The following is a 27,555-nucleotide window of genomic DNA, read 5'->3' as shown; positions in this document are numbered from 1 at the left end:
GAAAAAACCAGGTCTGATATTTATAACTAGATGACAAATGCTGTTCAAGATACCTAGAAGAGAAAGTCTTTAAACAGATCAAAATCTAAAAGGTTATGTTCTTTTTAATAATAAGCACCACAGAAAATGGAATTCCAGAGAGAAATCTAAAGGACAAAAATATGCATTAATTTTTATTTTTTTTTTAAATAAGGATGTCCCTCTATCAAGACCAGTAACATTTAAAAATATCTTTTAAAACTGTACTTTACATACTACAGTATTTTGCAACATTAATAAATGTATTTAACAATGTACTTGTCTAAGTACTGATGTAGAGTGAATGTCTGAATCTTGCAGGCTTTCCATTTCTACCATCTCAGACCTTCTCTGGGATAGATTTTTGACTGAAAAACACAGGAAGTACAAACACATGGTGTCATTTCATATACAAATCTGTTCAGGTCCTTGCTGTCTTTGCTGGCAATCCTTTCTAACCGAGACTGAAGAATAAATGTGGTGTTAGTTGGTTACCACAGCTCTACCTCTAAGCATTAAATGAGACGACAGCCTAGTTCTTTCATCTATTTACTCGTGATGCCAAAAGCAAATGTGGTTTTTGAGTCCTGAGCACTGAGTCTTTGACCTGCTCTTAGATATTAATAACATAATTTTATCCACATAGCCAATGTCAAGTGTATGGCTCAGGTCAAAGCCCCTGTACTTTGAGAACTTGCATTTTCATGCAGGTGACCAGAGGTCACTAGGGTGAGAGTAAGTTGTCCAGAAACACACATAAGCAGTGCTATCAAGAAAGCCATCTGAATGTCTAGGATATCCTACAATATCCACACATAGCCTGGATGTTTGTGAAACCTCTCCATGTCTGTAAAGCAAGTTAAAATTAATAAGATACCTCTAACAGGACTTCACTTGCCTATGCAAGCTGAAATACTTTCTAACTCTCCTCATGAATGTACTGACTGCCTTGCAAATATGAAGACATCCATATCTGGATATTTTATTAGTACATAGATCCTGACTCTACAGTCAAATCAGAGAGTGTAAGAACTGCAGAGCAAAATGTTCTCAGGGGAAGGCATGACATAATTGTAATATAATAGCCTAGTGCATATTCCATGGAAGTTAACTGAACATGCTACACCTCGTATATCACAATCCAGCTTCACAACCAGCCAGATCTTCCTTCCAAGGCAACAAAGGGAATGTTAGCTGTTAAATCAGATGCCATCTTCAATATATAAATCAGTCTGTAATCCTAAACAGAGGCACTGATGTTGCCTAAACCTACGCTGACAGCCGAAACCACAGTAATATCTGCTACGGATTTAGAAACAAGATTTTAAAACACAGACCAACTGAAAATGCATTTTGTCTCCATGAGAAGTAAAAAGTTCAAAGTTTTCAGAGAAAATAAATATCCCTATTATGGAGTACTGAGTATATAATGTGGCCTTTGGGTTATCAGCCAAGACACGTTTATGAAACTGATGCAAGTCGTTTTGTAATTTTTAACATTACTGACAGATAAGGATGTTTTGACTAAAGGTTCTCCATCCACACCTCCTTCCCAACACACTTCTACAGTTGTTTTTGAAGTATAATGATAGAGTACTTAAAAACATGAAAATCCAGATGTCTTTTTCAAGACTACTACTACAAAAAAGCCACTCCATTTCCAGAACTACAGGCACAAAAGAGTCATAAAACAACAGAAATTATTTCATTAGATAATTGACATCTCATGCAAAAACCACATTTCTAATGTGTAAAAAACGGTATGTTTTTATGAACTTCTGTATCTAACGCTTAATATATAAATTATACTGTATCTATTACAAGCATGGATATCTGTATGTTACAAGACAATGCACCAATTCTATTGGAAAGAGTCTAACAGATGTGGCTACATTCACCAAACTGAAAGGTTGAGCCAAAATACAAGTAATGATATGTAAGAAATATATACACCCACAGCTGATACCCAGCATTCTTTATCTTTACTCTACTGGAAAACTTCAATTCATTGCATGAATATAACCAAGAAAGGATGCATACAGAGTCATATGATTTTGAAGGACATACTTGGAGCATGCATTCTTCAGGAGAATTAAATTAGCTTCTTCTAACTTAAGGCTAAGGGATTTTCAGCAAGAAACAAGCCTTGGTAGCAAGTCTTTGTTGTACTTGGAACATGCGAAACATAAGGATTTCCCTTAATAGCTTACAAAAGCCCACAGTTTGTGGCAGACCGTGGGTTTGCAGACTTGGAATGTACAATGGATGTGCACTGCCCTCTGCTGTACTCCCCAAATTCTTCCAGTAAAGACACCGTGTGTACTTCTTAACACAGACAGGTAAGATGCACTTTATCACAAATCAAAACACTGAGCTACTACTACTACTATTACTACTACTACTAGTATTATTACTACTACTACTACTACTACTACGACGACTACGACTACTACTAGTACTACTACTACTCCTCCTCTCAGCATGCAAGCAGAGCCTGCTGTGGAAAGATTTACATCTACCATCACAGATAAACGAGAGACCTCTCAAGAGAGATCTTCAAATGACTGTATATCTTCAAACAGATAAGGTAAAATACACTTGTTTTAGTTGTTCCCCCATGAGCTTAGAGCAAGACTTTTTACTCAATTGTCCAAGAAGGGTCCTAAGAGCCTTTAGACCAATTGTTAATTTTCTACTCTTTCAGACAGGCTATCATGGTTAAAAGCAGTATATGCTTCAGCCTTACCTGTAACTAACAAGCCTTCCACGTGGATGGGTCTCTTTTTCCAAACAACATTTTTTATTTAAACGTTTCTCATTCAATAAACGTTTCACTTCATAATAAACACTTAACCACAACTCTTAATTCTCCACCACTATGTAATGAAGGTATTCAAGCAACCAGAACTCCTAGGGAAGCTGTAGTTCAAAAGTAAGCAAGCAAGTAAAAATAAGCCAAACAACAATTCAAAAAGATGTTCCCCTGTAAGAAATGTTATTTGTCAAAACTTTGTGAAGCACATGCAGCTACACTGAAATGCAGCTACATTGAAATGAACTCATTTTCAATGAAATTCCCTCTGTCCCACATCAGTGATGATTACAGTTGAAGGAGTTTTATTTTCAAATCCTTCATTTCCTCTATTTAAGAAATCATCTTCTTATTACACACTGGAGCAAATATTACCTTAAATGAGACAATACAACTTACATTTTAAAATATAATCTAGTCTGCAATACTCAGTGGGTTATTTTCACAAGGAAAATGCAATGAAAAAGTACACACACATTAGAAATTAAGCAACTGCTGCTATAAAAGTATACTGCTAAAAAGAATTACCTGTTTTTGTTAGCAACAGATTATCCAGATGTCTGTCTCCAACTCCAAGGATGTAAGTAATCACACAATAACCAGCTGTAAAAAGTAAATTGTAAACATCAGTATGAGTACCTTTCCTGGAGAGAAACAAGTTCCACACAATTAACAACAGCATATTACATTATTTTAGCTCTAGTTCACTAACAATAAATATACAACAGAGACTTGGGGCAGCAGTGGTGCTGGTGAAGAACAATCAAGATTATCAGCACTATGAAGAACGTTTGAAGTACTGAAACTCTGGAACTTATTCAGTACTGTCAGGATTTTAATTTCTCATGATACAATTACATGCCTAACCCTCAAAGACTAAATTATAGTTCAATATTGGGATAAAGATACTTCAAAATAAGCTGAAATTTTCTGAACTAAGTGAATGTTCATGTTTTGAACTGAAGCTATTTTAAGGCCACAGTAAATAGATTTTAGGCATGGATATGAGCCTGGATATCTATGTCAGCAGCATTCACAAGATCAGCAGTGATAAAAAGCAAACTGTTTCAATTGTTGCTTTCACCCACTAACCAGAACAGTTTCAAGCAGTTCTAAAGACTGCACCATCAGGAAGAGAAGGGCAAAGGAGAAGATACTGTGGACTTGTGGACTTACACCTGAATGCTCTTTTCTTTTTCTTTTGTTAGAATGAAGGCTTTTTTAAATTTTATGCACAACAAATGTGGTATTTTAACACGGTCATCAGTTTACTGAGCATGAAACTGCACTACCACTTCTTCTTTTCATATAAATGTAACCACAGACCTCAAAATGCCTAATATTTTCAAAACAAATTAGAATTTTGAAACAGATGATTTATTATTATATAAATGCTTTACATCCCTGCATTATGAAGACCACAACTCACAAAACAGAGAAGGCAGAGGTAAGATTATTGCTGAAAAGCAAAGAGTATTAAACTCATACTCGCCTTTCAGAAATACCAAGAGCAGTCTTGTGTGTGACAAGCCAGCCTTATTATTATTCTTTCATTGCGTTTCTGACAGCAAGTACATGCACAGTGCCCTGTTTGCAGCCACCTAAACTGAAATAACTTAATACCTCCTCCACCATACCCTTCAGACTTCATCTAAGACATTACCAGCTGTTAGACTACAACTCACCACAGCTCTTAACATATGTGTCCATCACCTCTGCGCTGATTCCATGAGGGCCAGTCTCACTAGGGGCATGTTTTCTGAAGAAATTCTGGAGAGAATACCATGAAGATATTTAGTTATTCCACATAATAGGAAACTGTGTCTTAAGGAAAAAAGAAATTTACATCAAGACAACACACGGCCATTATTACAATCTGTTAAACTAACAACCACCCCCAAACCACCTCGTAAGATCTAGTTTAATATCACTTTATTTATATCCTGTCTCAGTCATTATATTCTTATACTCGACACAGAAACTGAAAAGCAGTTTCCTTTATTAAATATTTCAGAAAATTAACAATGCACTCAAAAGTTACTAATTAGGAACTATGAGTGACAATACTTCCAAGGCAAACTGTTTAAGTCATATCAACAAAAACTAAAACAGGATTAACAGTCCTGCTTTATAACTACATTTGGGGAGCATGCTCTTACAGGGTTTAGCATCCTTATATGTCTCCCAATTCCTCAATAAAACAACTGCTGCTATTGAGTTTAAAAAGAAAATAAACCTAAGTCATCAAATGGAAAATCTGAATTTCCTGTGATATGTGGACAGGCCCAAATAGTCCTCTTAACCTTCTTGAGTAAGAGAAAACTCAGTTATATCCAAGTCTAAGCTTCTTCCAGTAAGCACAATCTAAGGAAGCACTGTATGAAGAGTGTGGTAGTCCCCTGGATAGCATGTAAGTTACTAAAATCATGCATGTAAGTTACTAAAATCATAATGAAAAACTAAGACACTTATGTAAATGAACTTCCAAAACACAAACTGCAATTTTAAGGCTGCTGATAGAAGGTAAGTAACACTGAAACACCAAAACACCTTTTCTCTCCTGGAGATCTGTGTTTTACCAGGCAGCACTGGCTTACTGGCTTTAAATCTTTCCAGTAGTTAATACAGTAGTTATATAGAGTGCTCATCTTTATAAGAAGTGCTGTGAAATCCAAAACGAGTATTTTCAGAAAGAGTAAACCAAACTTCCACAACACCTAGAAGTGTTCAATTACTTTTCACTTTCTTGGCCTATGATGCCCAGCTATTTTATCATGTTTCAGCACAGGAAATCTCATCTTTTGGTGCACTGTCTCTTTAGACTAAAAATTTTCACAGCAATAATTGCTTCTTATGTCTGCATAGCAACTGAAACAATAGGGTACCTATTTCCAGTCACACGATATTGTAAGGAGTTGAAAAATAACAGTTTCACAGGCATTTCTAAACACATTATTTTACAGAAACATGTAATGGAATGAATCATCAATAGTATACTTCCAAGATTACAAAGGATTGTCAAGAAAGCACTTTATAATCTGTAAAATTATTGACTGTGCAGATGTAGCTTATCACAACCTATATGGAATGAAAAGCAAAAAAAAAACCTAACTTATGTAACTTGGTGCTGGTCACTGATTAGTGACAAGCATTTTTTATATGTGATAAGTATTTGGTAAGCTTATTTGTTAAGCAAATGATAATCAAAAATTATAAACAATTTAGATCTTCATATTTTTAACATAGGTAGTTTATAGGAGATGAGAGCTAGTTTGCTTGGCTCACAGTTACTGAGCTACAAAAAAATGCAAACCTCAGTACCATCAACACAAAAGGAAAAAAACACCATGACAAATCAAATCTAAACAAATATGCTCTATTTTTATTTAAAAATCTATTAGCTGCTCACCTCATATAGCAATTTGGTATGTTTTTATGCAGCTATATTTATCTCAACCAGCTTAGCTCTGCTATCTAGATAGCTTGTGTGCTGCACTTGAAACCAGTATGAGTTGTGTGCGCCACTATTCAGCTGTGTCCCCACTCAAATCCATGAAAATTAAGAAAATCTGCTAACAAAACCAAGTTACAGTACCTATACATCCACTATTGAGGGGAAACAGGCTTCAGAAATTATATGAATGAATTTCTTAGTTGTTTCATTGAACAAAGAAAATAACTAATCATATTTTGATGAAGTTGAATGAAAGACAAACACTCTGAAACAAAACATGCAGCAAAAAGTGTCAGCTATCTGCCATTCATCATTACAGCAAAGGTGGGATTTCAATATCATAACTGAACTCCACTGTAATTTATTTAAATAGTGTTACTTTTAAAACACGAGATACTGGAGTGCTCATTTATGTATACGTTTTTAAACAAACCCCAAATGTTTCTAGCTGTAATTTGTCTTCTAACAGATCAAAAAATGAGCTGGGAGAGTAAGAATTTTGCACAAGATCTACGCCTTCAGCTTACAGTGTTTGATCAGAAGGCAATTTACAACTCCCCCATCACATACCTGTATGGTTTCCTCAGTAGCAAGAACTTCTGCAACTGGTACTGATGGAATAAACTGCATGAAGCCTATGACAGAAAACAGCCAGAAGAGAAAATCTCCAATGCACAGAACTTTCAAACTGCTCTGTAATACATGTTTATGAATGGACAGAACTAATACACAGTCATTCAACTGCTTCTCGTAAAAAAAAAAACCAAAACACTTTTTTTGGTCCCATTTTCCAATCTCCTGCCTTCAATACTTTTAAAACGACTTGTCATTAACACCAAATTAACTTCTAAAAGGTGTGTTTTCACAAGTTTTCAAGCTGAGAGAAAGTATGTTGATGGCTTTCCAAATATTTATCCAGAATGTATTTAAAAGTAGTCAAGTTTGATTTTTTGTTTTTCTCCTCCAATTTCATGCAAAGATCTCTAAATAGAAGTGTTAGGTTATTTATTCATGATCACCCTGCAAGCCCAGCAGCAAAGACTGGTAACTGTTGATTGTCATTTACTCCTAAATCCAGACCAGGCTCCTTTTATGAAGATATTTGAGTCACCTATGGAACACAGTGGTGACTCAGATTGTTTACTTCCACGGCTTGAACTCTAATAAGACTTTCTTGTACACTAAGAACACAGGGAGGAGATTCTTCTCCATACTGTATTTTTAGGAATTAAACATATTCATACCATGTTTCGTACTAGTTGCTAGCACTTTATAGGGTGTCAGCTTCAAATCCAGATTTTCTTTTCTTAACAGCTGGAAAAAAACAGCACACAAAAGCAAAGATGAATGCAACAGAAAGGCAGATTCTGCTACTAAAAGGATGTGTACTGGGCATTGATCTCCACTGTTTTTCACTGAAACTGATAATGAGTGAGAGCCTGCTTGGCAATTCTGTATTTTTTTTTTTTCTTAATCTACACAGGGTAACTGCACATCTATACAGAAAAGAAAAAAAGGCCACCTAGAGATCTGAGAATTCTGGAATTATCAGCAATATAAGCTGCATTAACAGTGTTTAACAGTCTTGCTTTTGACAAGGAAAATCAAGAAAACAGAAAGACAAGGATATAGATTAGTAATTTTCACCTTATCCATGAGTGAAATAATCTGAAGAATAAGTTGATCTTGACGTAAATCATCACCATGCTTAAAAATTACAGGATATTTGCCTCCATCTTCTGTCTTGAAAAATAACTGAGCAGGCATTAAGGCACTCTGCAAAAGGAAATGTACTACTAAGCTGGTTCACAGCAGTGCTCATATTAACACATTGCTACAATGGAGCTCAGAAATAAAATCTTTGCATTGTATTTGCATTGCCTCAATAGTTTAGAGTGTACCACTTCCAATTACCAAAAGTGTAACTGTATTTTAATAAGCAAAATACCTTAATGCTTTCCTTCCTTTTTTATCAAGGATACATTCTCCCTCCCTGCACCCCACAGCAGCAGAAGAGGAAAGGACAGAAGCATCCAATTTTTTTCTGTGTGCATGTAATTCCAATCAACAAGGAAGCACTTTGCAAAAGGTCACATCAAAACAAATTTAAAGTGATCAGATCAAAAAGTGACACAATTATAGGATAAGCAAGAAAGAACTCCTGGGGGCAAGTCATCTTAAACAATTAATTGCTTCCTTAATCTATTTAGCAAAAGCGCCTTTTTACATTATTGTTTGAGAAAGCCCATTTAATTGTTTGCAATTTTTCCACGTAAAATGGGTCAAAGGGCATCAATTATGTACATGAATGTTACAATCTATTGCAAGTGACCAAGTCACTTCCCTCCACAGCAAACCAAACAAAAATAATTGAGGTACAGAGTTTAATCTTGAGCAGTTAGATGACATTTTTAAATTAATACCACAAAATTATTAAGTTCCACAAATAAAGGCAAAATTATTCTTTATGCAGTCCTACAAAAGCTCATGTGATGTCCACGGGCACCAAAAATTAGTAATTCTTTCCTTTTTAATTCCATTTGGTTTTTTATCCCATAGCCCAGAATGAGATATTAAATATGGAAAAATGTAAGATGTCAGAATTAGGAGAAGAAGAAAAATCTCTGATTTTGAAACAAGTTACATCTCACATTTTTGGTCCTACATTTTTTGCACAGTTACAGAAGACTAATATGTAAAAGACTGTCTTGAGTTTGTCCTGAAGAACTTCAGCTATTATTATTGATAGGAAACATTTAGGTGCTGTTCCAGCAATCTGTTTCTCCACATTCTTTCAAATGTGGAGAAACATACATCATACTCACACAAAATCATGATATGAGTTTGCAAAAGTTTGCTTTCCTAACAAAATTTTTCAATGTTGCCTCCAACCAAAGGTGCAAGAGCATGCAACTGCAGAAGCACAAAGTATCTCTGATTTTAAGCAAACTCAAATTACAACACAGTCAACAAGGACTCTGATGAAACTACTGTGCATAATAAATCTAGGACCTATTAGAGATGGCAGATGTAACACTGGCTGTCATAGCAGCCTACATGAATTCTTTAACTGGCAAACAAAGGGCTCTGGGACATAGGTCCACCTTGTACAGAAAATTTTGGTTATCCTAAAATTACATTGCAGTCACCTATAGGAATTGAACACAAATTTATAAAATGGTTCAACATCACTGACCACAAGTAATAACTTAAACTGCAAGAATTAACTTACATCTCAAGCAGTAAAATAAAATAACCTCAGCCCTTTCAACAGTACATTGGCTGTTTTATGTTCACAAGCAGCAGCTACAGTTTGGTTTAAGAAATTACCAAACACAGGGATATAGGATTTACCTGTCAGCTGACTGCAACTACATGAAATGGACCACCACAGTGCTTTCCACCGTCTATGAACTTAAGCAATGGAACAGACCCACAGACCTACATAAGACACAACACACCTGCTTTCATTTACACGATTTTGATCTTAAAGTGGTACTCCTGTTGAACACACTAACAAAATTCAGGGAAATTCTGAACTTCATCATCTCTATCACTCTTATAAGAGATGCTTTAAAACTAAAAAATTTAAACTGAAAACTAAAAGAAAACAAGGAGTTGTTTAATCACTTGAAGAGCATGCTACAATTGCATTTTGCCTTGACTATGTCTATCCCTTTAAATCTTTTAACTGATGTTTCTAAGCTTAGGATTCACAAGACTTGTTTATATTTCATCTATTCAGAAGCTCTCACTTACCTTGAAGAGTGTGGCTTTTTCAGGGATTATTCCTTTAATTTTCACCTGAGGTTCCAGAGGAAGTGGAATAAGTTCCATATCTGCTAAATTCATCTTTTCATTATCAGCCAACAATGCCTGAAGCCTCTCATTCTAAAAGAATGAAAATTTGTTTGAGCAAAAACCCCACAAAACATAAAACACATACTAGGTATATATGAAGTCCATAAACAAAGGATGCATTACTAACAAATATTCAATTTATTCAATTCATTATCCATAAAAAGAATCAAGGTTTCACTCACATAATCCAGGAAAATAAAACTCTCTATTTGCAGTAATTTGAACAACAAAGGAGATATTCCATCTAGTGTTAGTATAGTCAAGCAATTTTCTAAGTCTTAAAAAAAATAATTTCGAAATTGCTTGCACAAAGCACAGGATGATTTGTTTTTCATACCAAAATTAAATGTTAGTTATGTTTCAGAAATTGAATAAAATCCAACACAGAAAGTTAAAATTCCACAATTCCACCAAGAAATTTCCTACCACCAAGGAACCAAATGGCCAATAGCTTGCACTGACTCTGATTTCCAGACTTGCCTGACATTGCTACATCTATAGTCATCAGGAACACAAAACTCATCAGTTTTTGAGTATTTTACACTTGGTGTCCTACATAGTCATGGTAGCATACATTATAGTCTCTAGCCTTTTCCCTTGCTGAGTATGACAGACACAAACAGACATCAAGGAGGCCCACAGATGTTAGGAATAGTTATAGTGCTCAACTGCTGATAGCTAGATTGCAATCTAAAAGTAAAAACCATGTATTTCTTAGTTTTACAGAAATTTCTTAAAAGAATATATAACTGAACACTAACAATGCACAAGCAGGAAAGAGAATCTTACAAATTTAAAATTTCTCTTCTTTTAGTCTTTGTTACTGATATACAGATCAGGTTGCCTCCCTTTTTGTTAATAAGTGCTTTATTTTTCTGCATAAATATACCCCATACACTTAAAGAAACTATCACACTGAAAAACCCATGTTTAAAAATACTGATGTATGTCAAAGGAAAAGGTTATACACAAACAGAAATCCCTCTGCCATTTCTACATTCTTTCCCCAGACCTGCCTGTCAGGTGCATTTAAAACACTTTAGCTAAGAAGGACAAAGCTTCTTGAAACATATTATAGAAAGCCTTTTCCTCAAGACTCAACAGAAAGCAGAGTTCTGATAAACACATACCTTATAGAAGAACGGTTTTGTTGCTCTCGGAACAAATGAAACCTTGCTGTTAACTGATTTTTACTATCTATCCTGGCATATCACTCACATGACAATAACCCGATACTCTCCCACATCCCCCACAAAATGTTCAGTTATATCATCAACTATTTAATTATTCTCATATCTTTCTTTGGCCAAAACACCCCATGAGTGTTCATAAGGGCCTCTTCTGTTTTCTATCTACAAACTTTGAACATACTTTGGAACTTTCACCTATCAGAACCTTTCTAAAGTTTGTTCACAGTTAACCAAAATTATTACAGAAGGATGGACATGTGTTACAGATCTCAGTGCTAAGGAATTTTAATGAAAGTTAACATTCCTACCCATTGTCAAATTTAGGCCACAGGCCTTGCAATCCTTTAGTTACCTTTTTCTCACAAAAATTCTTTAGTTACCTTTTTCTTACGATTCCCACTTTCACGCTGCACCGCCTTCATTACATGAACCAAACGATCTACAAATGTCTGCTGGGCTGCCAAAAGCGAGCGCATAACTCTGACAGACTTATCACCCTAAGAGAATGAAAAGTAACAGAATTAATTCCTCATTCAATAATTGTTTTATCTAGAAATCATTCCTTTGTTCTTAGACCTCTGGGCTTTTAAGAGGTTAAGTGAATAATGATCAATTTCCCGTCAATTCTAAAGGTATTTTCTGTAAAACACAATCACAGTCACTGTAGCTGACATCAATTATCTGACCTAACAGTGCACTTCAATTTGCTTCAACAATTTCAGTGGTGAACAGTCATGCAAGACAAACCAATTCACACAGCAAAGTAAGTTAGTATGGATAACTCCAAAATATTTTTATGAAACACAAGAGTCAGATTCAAGTAACTCCCCTGAAACTGGAAATAATATTAAGTGTGAGATACATTTAAATATGTAAAGACTGCATATCTGCTCTACAGTAAAACTTCCAATTCACAGAAGCCTTTCCGGCTGTTTTAGGCGTTTTTTCCCTGCTGCTCCAGCACCCTCTGCTGCCGACATACAGAACAGCAAGTGCTGTTTCTGAGTTCAAGATGAGTCTCTCCGCTCGTGCCTCAAGGACAAGAGTTTACAATAAATAAATAGTAAATAAATAACATTCATTACACAAGGCTTTTAGAATGTTTTAGACCCAGTGTAAAGCAGAACCGGTATGTTACTAATAGGAACAAACAACAAAAGAGAAGACAGAGTTTTCAATATTTATTCTTTTCCTTTTTGCAGATTCTTCAGTTTACTACGAATTCAAAATTCGAGCAGGAGTGGAAGCTTTTATAAAATTTAAATGCATGTGACATACATACACAAAAAAATGCAACTCATCCTCCTAGACACCTGAACCTTTTTAAGGAAGAGCTCTCCCAAACCTTTACAGACTTCCTTACACAGAGGCATTACCTTCAGCAAAGCCTGACTGAATCTTCTCATCACGTTTAAGTACATTTCATGAGTCTTTGGGTCCCTCTGCTGAGTATCTTGGTCTTCACACTCCACAATTACATACCTGCAGCATAAAAACAACCTGAGTTATACCATCCTCTTGAAGCTACACAATTTGAGTGAAACACAGTAGTCCTGTATTACAGACCTGGAACTAAAAATGGAGATGATCTTTGAGATCTTCAGCACAACCAACAGCTGAACTCTTAAAATTGCATAGTCCCCAATTCCATTTGGATCAGAGGAGTCTATCACAGGATCTGTGGTTTTTCACTTACAGTGAAGTGTCTCACAGAGGACACACCTGAAGTCCAAATCATGAACACTCCAGCCAAGAAGTACAACCGAGCATATTTTCCACTGTGATAACACCTGCTACATAATTTAGTTGCTGCAAACTTGTTATTCAAGAGTACCCAAAATACATAGAGAACCTCACCATACCTGCTCCCTATTTTACCATTAGAAATGGTGGAAGTAAAGGTGCTGGTCCTAAAGCAGCTCCGCAGAGTCTACATGCCAGAGTTTCCATTTCTAAACTATGAACTGGATACAAAACTTAACAGTACAATCTGGAACACTTACACTGACAATTTATTTTGATGTTAAACAGTCATTTGGAATGCTTTTGTCTAAATTTCTACTTACAGCAATGACAAGCAAAAAGTAGCTATTTATTTGAAAGCTACGTATGTATCTTCTTTCTGTTGATCAATGTATCTCCTAGTATTACCCAGCAAAAACATGCAATAAAAATATAAAAAAGTAAAAATATATCATAAATAATAAAGAAATTAGCATCTCAATAAAATTTCAACCACTGCTTTTGGATTCAAAAGTGACTAATTAAAGAGTCTCTTGGACATTACACATCCAAGAATTACACCTTCCATATGTACTTGTGCAGAACCTCTTCATGACAGAATAATTGTGAGACAAGACTAGAGGTCTGTCATTTGCAGCTGATCAGATTTGAGCAGTCTTATTTACAATACACAACATATTACATCCACTAGAATAAGGCATATGTAACTTATTCCATTTGTACAACCCCAATGAAATCTACAACTAAAGATTCTTCCTAGGGCCTTGCTAATGCAGTGTTATAGACTGTTCTCTCACAAATGTGTATAAAAGAAGTTCAGAATCTGCACATAAACTTGAAGAAGAAGTAATGAATTGAAATGTGCCATTTTCATCTTAATTTGTTAAAAAGCCCTGGACAGTTTCTCAAAGCTATCTTGAAACAAGGAGTAAGAGTAATGCTTCGTACTTGGGTAGGTGTCTCGTATGTCCAAAGAGGAGGCAGAAAAAGCAGAAGCACTGACTTCTGAGGCCACTGTTAAAGGACTGGATAGCTTTACAATGACAACTGACTGAGCAGAAGGTTCAATTTTCAAGGGTTATTGTACTTTTTCCATTGATTATTTTAGTTGCATGCTGTGTCTGGATAGTTGAAACATACAATTGATCAGCAGCCATGAGGATTTATGGCTACGTCAGCTCATACAGTGGCTGCAACATTTGTATTTTGTCACTGAGAAATTGAGATGTCTGGAAAGAAAACAAAGAACAAATTGACTAGGGTTTTTGGCCTGGTGGGCTTTTCTTATTTATTTTGTTGAATTTTTTCTAAGTCGTAAGTCAAAAACTTCACAGAGTTATGGACGTTTGAACTTTCTGCAGACCGAGTGTCTGAGATGTTGCTGAAATGTAAGAGAACAGTTTCTATCAAGCTGATAGAACTAAGTTAAGCTACCAACATCTTAATGAAGAATATTTGATTAGGTCAAGCACTTGTCTACTCACACCAATTCAGACGGCAATTATTTTAGTAATTTATATTTAATAGTAATTTTTAATGAAGCCGAAGATTATCTTTGGCCACTGCAACAGAAGTAACTACTGCCTGAAAATGTACGTAAGTCAATCAGTTAAGTATCTTAAAATTCAGCCTACTAAAAATAATTACACAATAAAACTTAGAATGGACCTCTCAGCATAGTTTAGTGGTTTCTTGCAAGAATTTTATAAAAACGATTTGTTATGTTTTACATCACATATCACACTTAGTCCCCAATTCACAACTTCTCTGTGGTTAATGCTCTTAGCATACTAAAATATGATCAAATGCATTAGTATTTTTAGTTATCTGATGCAGCTACGAAGGTTACAAATGAAAATCTTATGATTTCGGTTTAGCCACGTTAAAGGCATCTAAGGTCTTCCTTTTAAAATACATGAGTAGATGCAAGTAAATAGCTGTGAGTGTTGTGCATATCCAGATGTTTGTACACTAATACATAGACTCACACTTCCACACAGTACAGCTCTATTAATCTCAGCTTACTTCAAATGAGAAAACGCCTACATGCAAATACTTGTTCAGAAGGCTTGCAGATTACTACTTGAGACATCCAATTTTACTCTTAACACACTGAGCTGAGACAAGATCCTAAACTAAGCAATCCTACCTCTCTATGGTATAGATGGACTAATATTTACAACTGAAGTTCCCCCTTACGATTGCATGTATCTGCAATGACATTTTATTTGTGCTCATAACCACAAATTGAATAAAACTAAAATTAGGTTACAATGAAAAAAAAAATAATGCTTTATGAATCTTCATAACATACACCTTTGATTAATATTTAAGTGCAAAACTTCAGTATTCCAGCCAACACTGTCAAACACTATAAGCACAAAAATTACAACCACACAGACAGCAAAGCAGAGCAAAGGTGAACTTAATCTCCTCCTCAACACCATAAATAACTTGAATGACAACTTTTAACATAGTTAGGCTGCTTTTTGTGATATGGTGTGTAATGTTCTAGACATCACCTTCTTTTGTCTAACAATAATGCATATTTTTACATTTTATAAGCCTCTGTTTATAAATTACTATGTTCAAATGCATAGTGTTTTAAGTCTACTACTTTACCCTGAGAAAAACTGAGATTCTGAAGCTCTCAAGACAGGTCATCTTTCGATGAGCATCCCTCTGGGCATTACAGTTTCGATTTCAATTACAAGTTGATACAGTATAAATAAACCAGTTTCTAACATACCAGTACAAGTAGTTTGCCAACGTGGAATTTTTGCATGCCCGTGATATCAAGAAAGTGCAAAGGTCTTGCTGGAAGGGATTTAAGAAGAGAAAAAAAAAGTCACAAAGAAATCTATGCATCTGAGAAAGAGACAAAGTTAAAGAAAAACACAAAGTAAATATAAAAATTGTGAGAGATCTATTTCCTTCTAAAATCTGAATCCAATTCCACCTAGTATTTAAATCACAATAATTTAAATATTCCTTTAAATCCAGCAACACTACTAAAAGTAGAAGGTCTGCTACTCCAGTAATGTATTTACCAACATATAAAAAGCACATGATGTTCTCCAAAAAGAAACCTCTAATGTAATTTCTACTTATGTTATCCTACTCTCCTATGCAATTGCATCTTGCTGTAAATGCCACAACATTCAACTCCCGAAGAGATTTCCTGCTTAGTTTTGTATCCAGAGCACCTAACAGTCTTGATGATGTTCCATATTTCAAGAAAACAAATCTGTATAGGATACACAGCATTTAGCTGCTTCTTTCAAATTTAATAGTCCAGGTAGCAAGAAATCTGTGTATCTTTACTGATATGCTCAATTTTAGGTTTATTTTCTATGCAGTATTAAGAGTCAAATAGGACAATTTGCAACAGGGAATGGATCACTAGTTCAAAGACCAATTAATCTGCATATCAGATTAAAATCAGATTCCTTTAAAATGCTTTTACCTTCTATCTTTCCCTTCCTACAGTCCCATTCCTATTACTTGTCTACTTCTAGCATAAACTGAATATATTCCTTGGCAGAAGTAAATCAACACAGTGTCTCACTTAGGTTCAAAAAAGATGACATGCCAAAGAATATGGCTATAGAAAGAACAGATTGCAGACACTGAAATATCTGGATAAATGTTTTCTATTAAAAGACTGTTTTAGATCACCTTGAACACATGCAGTTTTCAGTGTCTAATCAGTATGTGATAGCCTTTGCTATCACATAACAATTTTCTCCTTTACAGGAAAATAATTTCAATTTCCAGTCTCCCAGCTTTGGATAATGTGATCATAGATATAAAGAGACCTGACATAAAGAGACCCTGTAACAAAATTCAGTTAAGGTACTGCTATTTTCTTAGCATTTACTTTAAATGTATATTCCTTGGGCACTTTAAATATTCAGTGAGATTTACCCAAAGGATCCAAATATTCACACACAAAAGCAAGAAACAGTACCAGGTCACTGGAAAAGTACAATAAATACAAAGTAAATCATGTGACTTACATCAAGGTTTTCATTTTCTGCAAGCTCTTTTGTCTTAGAAGTAAGAGGTGGAGAGGAAACAGGTGGAATAGGACTCATAATCTGGGAACTACACAAAGGAAAGCACATAATTGGCATGATTCAAAGTTCTTGCTTAGGTGTCAGGGAGCATGCATGAAAATCACAATGAATTTCACTTCCACAGTTTTATACATTCAGAAAACTAGAAGAGTTTCTTTGCTACCTTTCTTTGAAGGTAGCATTCCAACCCTGTTTCAGAACAAACTGCGTGAAAAGCAACTTTACAGCTGCAGTTCCTGAAAAAAGCAAAAATCTGTGCTTAGAGAGCTATACAGTTTATGCCTGTGAAGGACATTCCCTTAAACTTTGCATTTTATTACATCTTCCATTCAAAATAAGCAGACATAGATAGGAATTCAACAAATCTGCATTTTCAGGAGCTTTCTCAAATGCTCTAAGATGAAACTGCTAATACAGAACACCTGCAAGCACTAGTGTTTCGAAAGCAACTACACAGAGTAGACAAATGCTTATTTGCAAGGCAAAGTTTTCAGATGGTAAATTTACCTGAAAAGAAGTAATTAAATAGCTTCCTAAGATCTAAGCATCACTGCAGCCTCAAAATACACCACCCTTCCCACAAGACCCACTTTTATGGCTTTGCAGAAAGATCAGTGAAAAGCTGTAGAACTGTCACACAAAAAATATACCCTCGTGTTACAAGTCATTAGGCGCTTAAGACTGAAAATCCTAAAAATCTGTAGCAAATATTCAAAGAAGACTTTGGTTACCAAGTTCATTTGCACTTTGCTTAATACTTTATTAGCTACCGCAGTCTTTCTTTTGGATTCCTGCAAGTATAAGAAGTATGTTTCCACAAGTCTTCCCCTACACCATCTTTTGCAGAAGCAGGATGAAATTTCTTTTCACTTCAAATTGACTGGACTTTTAGATCCACATTCTGTGATGAAAGCCAGGAGTGGAGCCTCATATAACTTCAGTGAAGATATCTTAACTTTTGCAAATACAGAAGGAAGCAACAGCAGTGTTTTTCCTGCTCTACAGAAGTTTTCTTCCTTTTGTGCAGTAAGTGCAAAGGCCACAACTTTAACACTGTAAACTACGTGTAATCTGGAAACACATTTTGTGAATGCTCAGGATTTGTTAGGTTTGCTTTTATTCTTGTTTTTTTTTTAATGTTCAAATTATAAAACAATATGATGAATATGCAAAGCTCCCCTAAAAAGAAGAAACAATTTGATATCTTAGAATATTAAATGTTTCTGCCTTTCTGCTGGAAGTCTAAGCTTCTTACCTGTCTATTTCTGGAGCATTAGATCCAGATGTTGTCATAGTTTCTGACATGGAACCTTGACTGTCCCTCTTGCTAGGCTCCAGGCCATTCTTTATGTCATCAAAGTTTTCATATTTTAATGCTTGGACTAACTGTAGCAGATACATCAGCAAATCCTTACGGAAGAAAAAAAATCCAAGTGAAATAAGGGTGTCAGTCAAATAAAACTAGAACTCCTTCTGTTTACAATATTTTAATTTACAGATAAACTTAGTTGGGATTTAGTGACCTCTAATAACACATAAAGAGAAGTCTCCCTAAACAAGCAATGTACCATAGCAACACTGGTGCTGGATGCAGTTTGACTCTCAAAAGATAATGAATTATCATTCTACTATTCTTTGTTACTCAAAGACAGTAAGTGCTAATTTAGTGAATATTCAAGTGCAATTACTATGTTAAAATTCTCTTTAGTTAAGCTGCCCTAATTGCTTCCAGCATCCACAGAATAAAGCTTTCAATTTGTGTCTCAAAAGAAGAAAACCGAAAATTCAAGCATAAATTGGACTGTGGCATCAAGAATGAAGATTCTTTCTTCTCTTATGGAGCGGTTTTTTTATCCTTTGTGTAGCTGGGGATCTAAGAGAAAAAACACATATCTAATCTGTTTTAGATTAAAGAAAAGATTTTTAACCACTTGCTGCTTAAAATCAGCTTGTTGCCTTTACTGTTCAACTTCTTCTGTTTACTTACCTTCCAGTACTTTGTAAAAGGTACATTTTTAATGTCAAAGCAGTATGACCTAGGCTATTGAAGTAGGCTTGAAAAAATATATTTATGCTCCCTATTTTAAACTCCATTGATTGCCAAAGATTCAAGAGTTATGGTAATACATTCAAACCTGGGTTTGCTTTTTTTTAAACTGTCAAAATAAAATATATAAATCACTGGTATTTAACATATTAGATACTATTAAGTGGGCTCTATTCATAATCACAGCTCATCACATGCTAATCAGTATACAATTAGAAAGACTTCATTTCCACAAATAATCTTCTACTCATTTTCTTTAGCAAGAGAGTTTGATGATATACTGAATTCACCAGATGGATCTGCTGAAAATCCTTCCACTGACTATTCAAGTTCAGAGCAGTTCTGCAGGTTATCACTCAAAATTTATCACTTGTTTTTGATGAGAGCATACTGCTGTTTTACCTTGTTTAACAAAACCAGCTACTACTGGCAGTACATGCTAAGACAATTATCAATGTGTGACACTTAATAATGTAAAGACTGCTCCCCAAAACCATACAATAAATAGCAACACAGTGAGTCACCTTTTGTTTTCCTTTATCAATATTCACTAAAATGTCGCAAAAAGTAGCAAACATTTCAAGGACTCAATGAGATCAAAAATCCTGACACCAGCTGACTTTTCCATGTACCAACAGACCAGTGAATACCTCATCATCAGCCTGCTGAAGCCTGGCGACAGCATAGCGCCGCACCGTTGGGTTGGTGAAGTGAGATGACAGAAGCTCCAGTGAGTCTTCCACATCCATGGGCTTCCATTTACCCAGCAGCTCCAGTGCTTGCTTTGCCTCTTGTGGTAGATCCCAGTTGACGCACTTCAGGAACTTTGTCAAGGCCTAAAGAGGAGATTGGACAATTCATCAGCATAAAACTAGTCAAAGAAAATTATTTCAAAAACAGATGTCTCACACAAAGGTAGAACTAGATTCAGATCATATTTTATAAGCACAGGCCTGGAAAAGCTTACTGATATAAGTAACAAGGTCCCTTCCAGCCCAAACCATTTAACAGCTCAACTTACCTTCTCCTGATGAGTAAGGTAATATCTGAATTTCCACACCAAATCCTGTTCCTCATACGTTAGTTGCTTTGTCGGTGGATAACTCACTATGATCTATTTGATACACAGTCAGAAAGTGAGTTAAAAAATGTGAACAGGCATAATTAACAAGTTAACAACGTATACTGTGAGAAAGCACAACAATGACAACACAAAAATTGCTAGGGAAAAAAATAAAGCTTTCCAACAACACAAAGCTATGGTATCATGGTGATGCTTCTCAGTTACATTCTTGATTGAATTGACAGTGCAGGCAAACACAGTTGCTTTAAGTGTACCACTCACATCTATATGACATGCACAAAATACACATTCTTAAACCTCCTAAACGGTTTAAAAAAAATGAACAAGCACCTTGTGTTCCTTTCTGAGTTGGGCTTTTCTATCTAAATGCTTTGAAACATTTAATTAATGATTTTCTATAAACGAAAATTAACTGTATTCTCCTTAAACTGTCACCACATATAATTGCCAACCTACCTAATAAAATTGAACTTAGCCATCATATGACTGACTTACATTAAGCTGGTCTCGTGTAGTTGCATTAGGCTTCAGGTCATGATCAGAAGGTCCACTTCTTAAACTTCGAGCAAGTTTATGATGTTTGCTTTCTACTAAGTTCTCCTAAATGCAGAGGGTAAGTCAATATTTATGAATACTAAATTTCAGAGAAAATTGAAACAAAACCATCTAGAGAAGACTCACCAGTCTCTTGAAAATGCATGAAAATGAAAATTCAAATCTGAAAGTACAGCATCTTCTGGCTTTTTTTCTTTGTTTATTTAAAAAAAAAATAAAATTCCTTTACTAATACGTGGAGGGTTCTTGCGAGTTTTAAGGGTCTGTTTCAGTTTCTGACTTAGCATTAGCAAACCTTACCTTGCCTTTTGGTGAATTGCTGTAAAATATAAGCGTTTCAGTCAACACACCCATGACTGACAGCACTCAAACGTGCTAAACACTTCATAAACATTTTCTTTAGGATGATGTTTGCAGCATAAAGCTTTGTATGCAAGAAAAAACATCGCAAAAACTTGTCCCACTGTTAATACCGTGTTAGCAACAGTAGGAGCCACAATAGCAGCCACAGTGCCAACGAGTTTTCAGCAGCCAAGGCAGTTTCCAGCATTGTCAGACTTGCTATTGCAATGTTAGATTACACGGTGCTCAAACAGTGTTGCCAGGACAAGCCCACTTACATTAAGGTTCCCAAAGCTGCCAATACCAGTCCCACTGAATTGGCATCCACAATAATGGAAATCTTTTCTAGAACTGTATTTAGGCACTGTCTACATGAAAGACAACATATAAGAGAGTGTAGGGAGAAAATCATTTTAACAGAGGAAGTCACCAAGAGTATTTGCACCAGTCTCTAAATTCTACATTCCTCTTCTTCAGCTCCCTCTTATCCTCCCACCCTCTGATCTCTTTTGCCAACAATCCCCCTTCTCTGCTTTCTTACACATCAGAAGCAAGAACATTATGCATGGAAAGGAGGAGGTGAACATAAGCATTAAATCAATCCTTGTATTTTAATCTAGCAGCAGCAGAAATAAAAAAAAATAGAAAATTCAAACCCACTGATATTTCTCAACTGGTTGAATATATCTTGCCACTGGAATTTTAAGATATTTAAGATGGCAAGCTTTCATCTACATTTATGAAAAGCTCAACAGTAATTCCATAATACAGATGGCAGCACATGTAGCATGCTTACCATAGACATCTGGGGATCTGGAATCTTAACAATTTCAGGACTTGTTAAAATTGGAGATGACTCATCACCATCCTGAATGACAAAAAGTTGAAGGCATATTAAACATCTCAACTTTAGGGAGAAAATGTATCATATTAATGCATTGTGAACAGTAGAATAATGATTCAACTGCTGACAGTTTAAGGAGGAAAAATAAAGTAATAAACAGATTATTTTTCGTGTCTGTCTTTTTCCCAGATCACAAACGATTTGGCAAGACAGATGGAAGTTCACCAGAGGAAATACAGCTTGACAGCTCACTACTATGATGCCACACAGGTGAGTGGAGAAATTTGCCATCATTGTCACATGTCCTCTGGAAGCATGAAGAGAAACAAAACCAGGCTCTGTATTTCCACCAAACCCACACAGTTTTCTAGAAAAAAACCCACCAGGTTGGAGAAAATACTTCCTAAAAGTTTAACACTTCAAAAGTTCAACAGAAAGATGTATGTAACCTTATGTATCACTGGCTGTACATACTTGGAGTCTAATATGTGCTGCCTAATTAAGGAAGGTAGAAGCTAAAAGATTCCTGTTTGAATCAGACACAAAGAAAAAAAATTAAAAGCCTGCCACCACATTACAAAAGTAGCAACTCTGTCTTCTAGACACACAGCAATGTGGTTTTGTGTTTCATAACACAAGGGTTTCTGAAGGGTAACTAACATTAACAAAAGCTATGAGAAGACACTTCATTTAAAATACAGAATAAAACAGTCAAACTCAGAACAAAACAAGCTCAGCATAACATGTGCTCTGCTATATTTATACTGAGTCTGTATTCATTTATTTTGCTGTAAATTTGAGATCACAATAAAATATTTTGACATACCAACATTTCTCACAGTAACTGAGTTCTGAGGTAACTTGCTCAGGTTTCTTTCTGTCCCCATCGTCTTTTTTCCCCTCTTTTTTCCCCCCTACTTTTCCCATCACATACAGCCTTTGTGATAGCTTTACTTTTGTACTTTTCAGAGGTAACTTTCAAAGGAGAGGTTGTTTCAAGGGGAGAACAATTTGTCACCAACAAGATACATGATTTTAAAACTGCCATTAACCTCCCAGGAGAAACATTTTTTTTCCTACTACATAAATTTTGCGCTGCTGGCTACAGTAAAACATCCCTAATTATTAAATTGCTTCTTTAGAAAGACACTTTTAATTACATTTCCTAATTTTCTATGCCTTTCTGAAGTAGCAATTTTGACAAAAGTCAAAGTGAAAGCATATCCTTCCTACTTGAGGGAAAATAACCACAGTCTGCCTGTGGCTTATGATGGTCCCAGAATATGAGCAAGTTGCTTTTCTCATTAGTCTTTTAAAAAAAACCATGCACGCAAACACTGAAGAAGCAAAGATGACACTTGTTTACAGTATCGCTGCTCTAAAAGCATATTGCCTAAATAATGAACTTAGCTCTGACTTCACTGCACAGAAATAATAGCATCAAGGTACTTCCATAATAACAAAATATGCTGCATCACTAACAGTAGACTGAACTGGGCTGGAATCAGAGTAACAGATCAGCCTGCACATTGTACTAAGCCTCTGCCATCTCACCAGGCAGAATGCTCAGATCATGTCACAGTAGCTTCATAAAGTCAAAGTATATAAAAACCAATAGAATTGTTGCAGGTGGGAGGAATGCTTCTCATAAACACATCTGCTGATAGATCTATTTCTGTCTACCAATACTTTATCTTCCAATTCTAAACTCTAAGGCTGCAATCTGACTTTGCCTTTACAAAAACACAAGATTCCAATCTCCGAGTGACAAGTCTCCACTCTGTTTAGAACCTTCACACAAAAACCCTGTATGAAAAACTTGACACAAGAGGCGATTCGGTAACAAGATACTAACTTGTTACTAACATGCATTCAAACTCTTTAGAGTATCCAGGTCCCATGAGGATTCTCTAGGATAAGCAGCAGTAACATCCATTCCTGTATTTTTCCCTCAGTGAAAAAATAATAAAATCAGATACATTAACTGAAAAAGGAAAGGTTGCAGAGTGGTAAAGTGGAGCACTTGCCCCACAATTAGAAGTTTCTGGCAGACATTATAAATTCAAAACTCCCCAGGATGAGAATGACAAAAGCACTACTGTCTAAATTTTGCTTACTTACAAAACAAAAACAACAAAACAAAACCAAAAAAAAGAGCAAAGCCTTCCAATGTGTCATGTGCAAATGTTTATAAATGAAGTTTAAGGAGATTTTTTTTCTAAAGACTAATGTTAAAAGAATGATTTGTACACGCATTGCTGACAACTCTTTTTGGAATCTTTCAAAAGAATCATGATAATGACTGTTTATTTTAAACTCTTTGAATGCAGTCAGATCATGCTGTAGAGTGAAGCTGACAAGTTCTATCTATTCAGTTCAAGCACCAGAAAAACCATTCTCAGTGTTTCACTGCATGACACAACAAATCCTTAAGCTCAACCAAAACTTGCCATGAAATCAAGTTTTTCCAAGAATTCATGGGACAAGGTACGGTGTCAGGAGCAAGCATTTAAAAGCAGACTCTTTAATGAAATACTCAAGAAGGCACAATTACATTAACTGTCCTGTGAAGGATGTCAGCTGTTTAACTACCCTTCTGTAATTCTCCATTATACCTTGAGAGGAACATGTGCAGCACCACAACCCTGACCATACAAACTTACTAAACCAAACCAATGCCTGAATTAGCACTTGAATTTGGCCAAGTGCATACTTTTGAAGTGTCTCTCCTGATCATGCCCATATAGTCAGCTTTAGTTAACGTCATGGAAATCTCAGAAATCCCTGACATCCTCTGACTGCCAACAACCACGTGGGATGTGATGAAAGACAGACCAGAGCACAAGAACACGGTGCAGACACTGGGCCTTCAGCAGCCTCTTCCCTCAGTGAATCTGCTCCTCTTGGCTGCAACACTTCCTAGCACAGGCAGAACCTGAGATGACCTGCGATTCTGCCACCAGGAAACAAAAGCAACATCAACATTAAACAGCCTCAACTTGCTTTAAACTGCTGTGTTATAGAGTTCTGCAGATATTTCACTACAATAAGGTCAGTGTGAGTGACTTTATACAAATATTAGAGTTCATTTAGGACAGTCCACTAAATTTGCAGAATTTTCCAAACCAGCAACCTTCCTCTGTATTTGCCTGAAAATCAGTTTCAGAGCACAAATAAATAAGGAGATTCTATCTATCTTATTTTTTAACCAAAACACCATTTAAAGTAAAACCAATGCAAACCAACATCTCCCCAACAAAAAAAAAAAAAGGACAGACAACCACTGGTGCAGACAGTACTTCTTCCTTTAAATCCATGAAAGATCTCTGATAATCAAATTTATTTATCTTTTTTAATGAACTGGATGCAGCAGTGCAATCATTTAGCCAAAGACATGTTTCACTTGAAACCTGCAGAAAAAGACATTAGTGATAAATGCTGGTGTTATTTGTACTTGGTAAGTCACACAGAATTTCTGCCCAAATGGAGAATCAAAAGTGATGCTGTCATTACTAGCAGACCCTATCCCTCACATTTTGAACACTGCATTTGAATTAAGTCAACACAGAACATGGAAAGAGACACTGCCACCTCACTTCATTGTAATTGAATGTCAAGTCAAAGAACCCCAAATCCTATCAGTTGCTGTTTAACAGGCTAGCTCTTCCTAAACACTTGAAAACAAATATATCAACAAAACTGTGACAAGTAATCTCCACTGTGACTATCGGTCACAAGCAGGTGACAACAGAACCTTCTTTCATTATGCTTGGTGCACTGGATTGGCGATGGCCGATACACAGACTGCAGACTGTAATTGGAAGCACGACAAAACTGAGAAAACAGGCCCTAATTTATGTACCATTTCCTACTGCTGCCAGAAAAGGGTCAAGAACTTGTTGGAAAGATACTTTGTAACAACAAATCCTTCAAACTGCAGTTAGTTACAGCTCTAACATGTACTATTACACATTCAATTACTTTATTTCTGCAAGAGCAGCCAATTCATAGTTATTCTGCTCCATGCACTTTTAATATGCTTCAGAAACATCTGTTAAAAGAAAGATGCATGCTTGGAGTCTGAACCTTCTTTCCTGTATTGTGCACATCTATAAAACCACAATGATGGAAAACTAAGAAATCATGTGTGTAAATCAGGAATAATTCACCTATAATGGCAGGTTGCTGGAGGCAATGGAGAGAAGTCATTTTTAGGAACACCACGCTCATTCATAAAAAGAAAAGAGCCAAGAGGACACCAACTCACATGATCATATGTTTACACCCATGAAAGGTACAGCATGTTCTCATGGAAAGAGCTAGCTGTTAGTAAAAAGTTTCAGTATTTTCATCATATTCTGTTGTGCTCTCCAGACAAGTATTTCCATAAAAGTAAATAATGCCATTTTGTTCATGGGGAAATCTGACACATTGTAGGTTTCATTTTTAATGAAATTTTCATTTTTATTTTTTCATTTTGTGATTTTTAACACAAGATAGTTTTGCAACAGCACAGTCCTCTGTAATTGCTAGTTCTAGGATAAGTGTACAGATGCACTGCAAAAAAAGCTATTCTATAGGCAAAAATATTTGAAACGTGTGGAGAGGTCTCACTGTCAACTACAGTCCCCAAAAAGAAATGCTGAACAGCTAACCTAGACAGCTGCACAAAACCCACTTTCATCCGTAGTACCAAAATTCACCAAGAAATTAAATTAAAAGAAAAACAAAGTCACAAAAAGAAAATCAAATCAACTGTTCCCTGCCACAAAACCTACCAAAAAGTTCCAACCAAACACTGCTCTCAGAAAACACTCCTGAAAGCCAAAAAACTCCCAAGTCTTGTAATATATCAAATAATTGAAGCAGATTCTGACCTGTTTTCGCTCTCTCTCTCTCTTTTTTTTAATCCTGATTTTTGCTATTTATTACTGTATTTTTCACTGCCTTCTTCAAAAATTTTAAGTTAGATCACAGCTCTTTCAGGACAGGCCGAACAGTAACAGCCATATACACAGAAATACTTGTAATCAATTTCCCATTATATTAACATTTTGTCTAATTAATTAACGTTTTTAAAATTCTCACAATAAATGCTGCTTAAAGTTAGTGCCTCTGGTCTCAAGAGCACTCCAGTTTCTTTTCCTACCTTCTATCTTCTTCCAATAATGCTGCATTATTCAGTCACTTTCTGACTTCTGATGAATCTAAACACGATGAAAAATCTAAGAAACTATTTTTTTTAAACCAGATTACAGATACACTGCTTTTTCCATCTCAGTGGGTTTTTCCACAATACATAGAGTGATAATGCCTTCCAACACCACACTGATGTCTGTTAAGCTCACTGTCAATCCTTCATCCCATTAAATTTTAACTTCAGAAAAATACTGAAGGCATTGCTTTGCAGATCTGTTTCATAAACTGCAAGAAAAGATGCAAGACATTCCAATCTAGAAGTCTTTTACTTAATTACTCCACAGCATTTTCAGTACGAAAGACTAAACTTCCTATTTGTTCATTTCA

General features: G+C 35.7%; 1 protein-coding gene across 4 annotated transcripts in view; it reads right to left on the bottom strand.

The window, feature by feature from the left end:
- Positions 1-27,555, bottom strand: part of PIK3C3 (phosphatidylinositol 3-kinase catalytic subunit type 3) — a 66,591-nt gene that overhangs the window by 27,231 nt on the left and 11,805 nt on the right. Inside the window, exons 7-23 of one of the 4 annotated variants that reach the window (XR_005626556.1) lie at positions 21,982-22,053; positions 21,464-21,553; positions 20,784-20,888; positions 20,226-20,318; positions 19,855-20,040; positions 18,413-18,567; positions 17,098-17,185; positions 15,828-15,895; positions 12,712-12,817; positions 11,716-11,832; positions 10,044-10,175; positions 7,932-8,060; positions 7,529-7,598; positions 6,855-6,919; positions 4,516-4,600; positions 3,359-3,433; positions 2,765-2,937 (exon numbers count right to left, since the gene is read on the bottom strand). Coding sequence is in view for 3 of the 4 variants with exons in the window: in XM_039699477.1 (XP_039555411.1) it covers positions 3,359-3,433; positions 4,516-4,600; positions 6,855-6,919; positions 7,529-7,598; positions 7,932-8,060; positions 10,044-10,175; positions 11,716-11,832; positions 12,712-12,817; positions 15,828-15,895; positions 17,098-17,185; positions 18,413-18,567; positions 19,855-20,040; positions 20,226-20,318; positions 20,784-20,888; positions 21,464-21,553; positions 21,982-22,053 (1,636 nt within the window). In the remaining variant the exon portion in view is untranslated. The remainder of the gene's footprint in view (positions 1-2,764; positions 2,938-3,358; positions 3,434-4,515; positions 4,601-6,854; positions 6,920-7,528; positions 7,599-7,931; positions 8,061-10,043; positions 10,176-11,715; positions 11,833-12,711; positions 12,818-15,827; positions 15,896-17,097; positions 17,186-18,412; positions 18,568-19,854; positions 20,041-20,225; positions 20,319-20,783; positions 20,889-21,463; positions 21,554-21,981; positions 22,054-27,555) is intronic. The other 3 variants (XM_039699477.1, XM_039699479.1, XM_039699478.1) reach the window with 3 other exon arrangements.

This window comes from Passer montanus, unplaced genomic scaffold (assembly GCF_014805655.1).
Source record: "Passer montanus isolate IOZ18808 unplaced genomic scaffold, ASM1480565v1 scaffold134, whole genome shotgun sequence".
In the NCBI taxonomy this organism is placed as follows: Eukaryota; Metazoa; Chordata; class Aves; order Passeriformes; family Passeridae; genus Passer; species Passer montanus.
The sequence above is the reverse complement of the archived record's forward strand: the minus strand, read 5'-3'. Positions and strand labels throughout refer to the sequence as shown.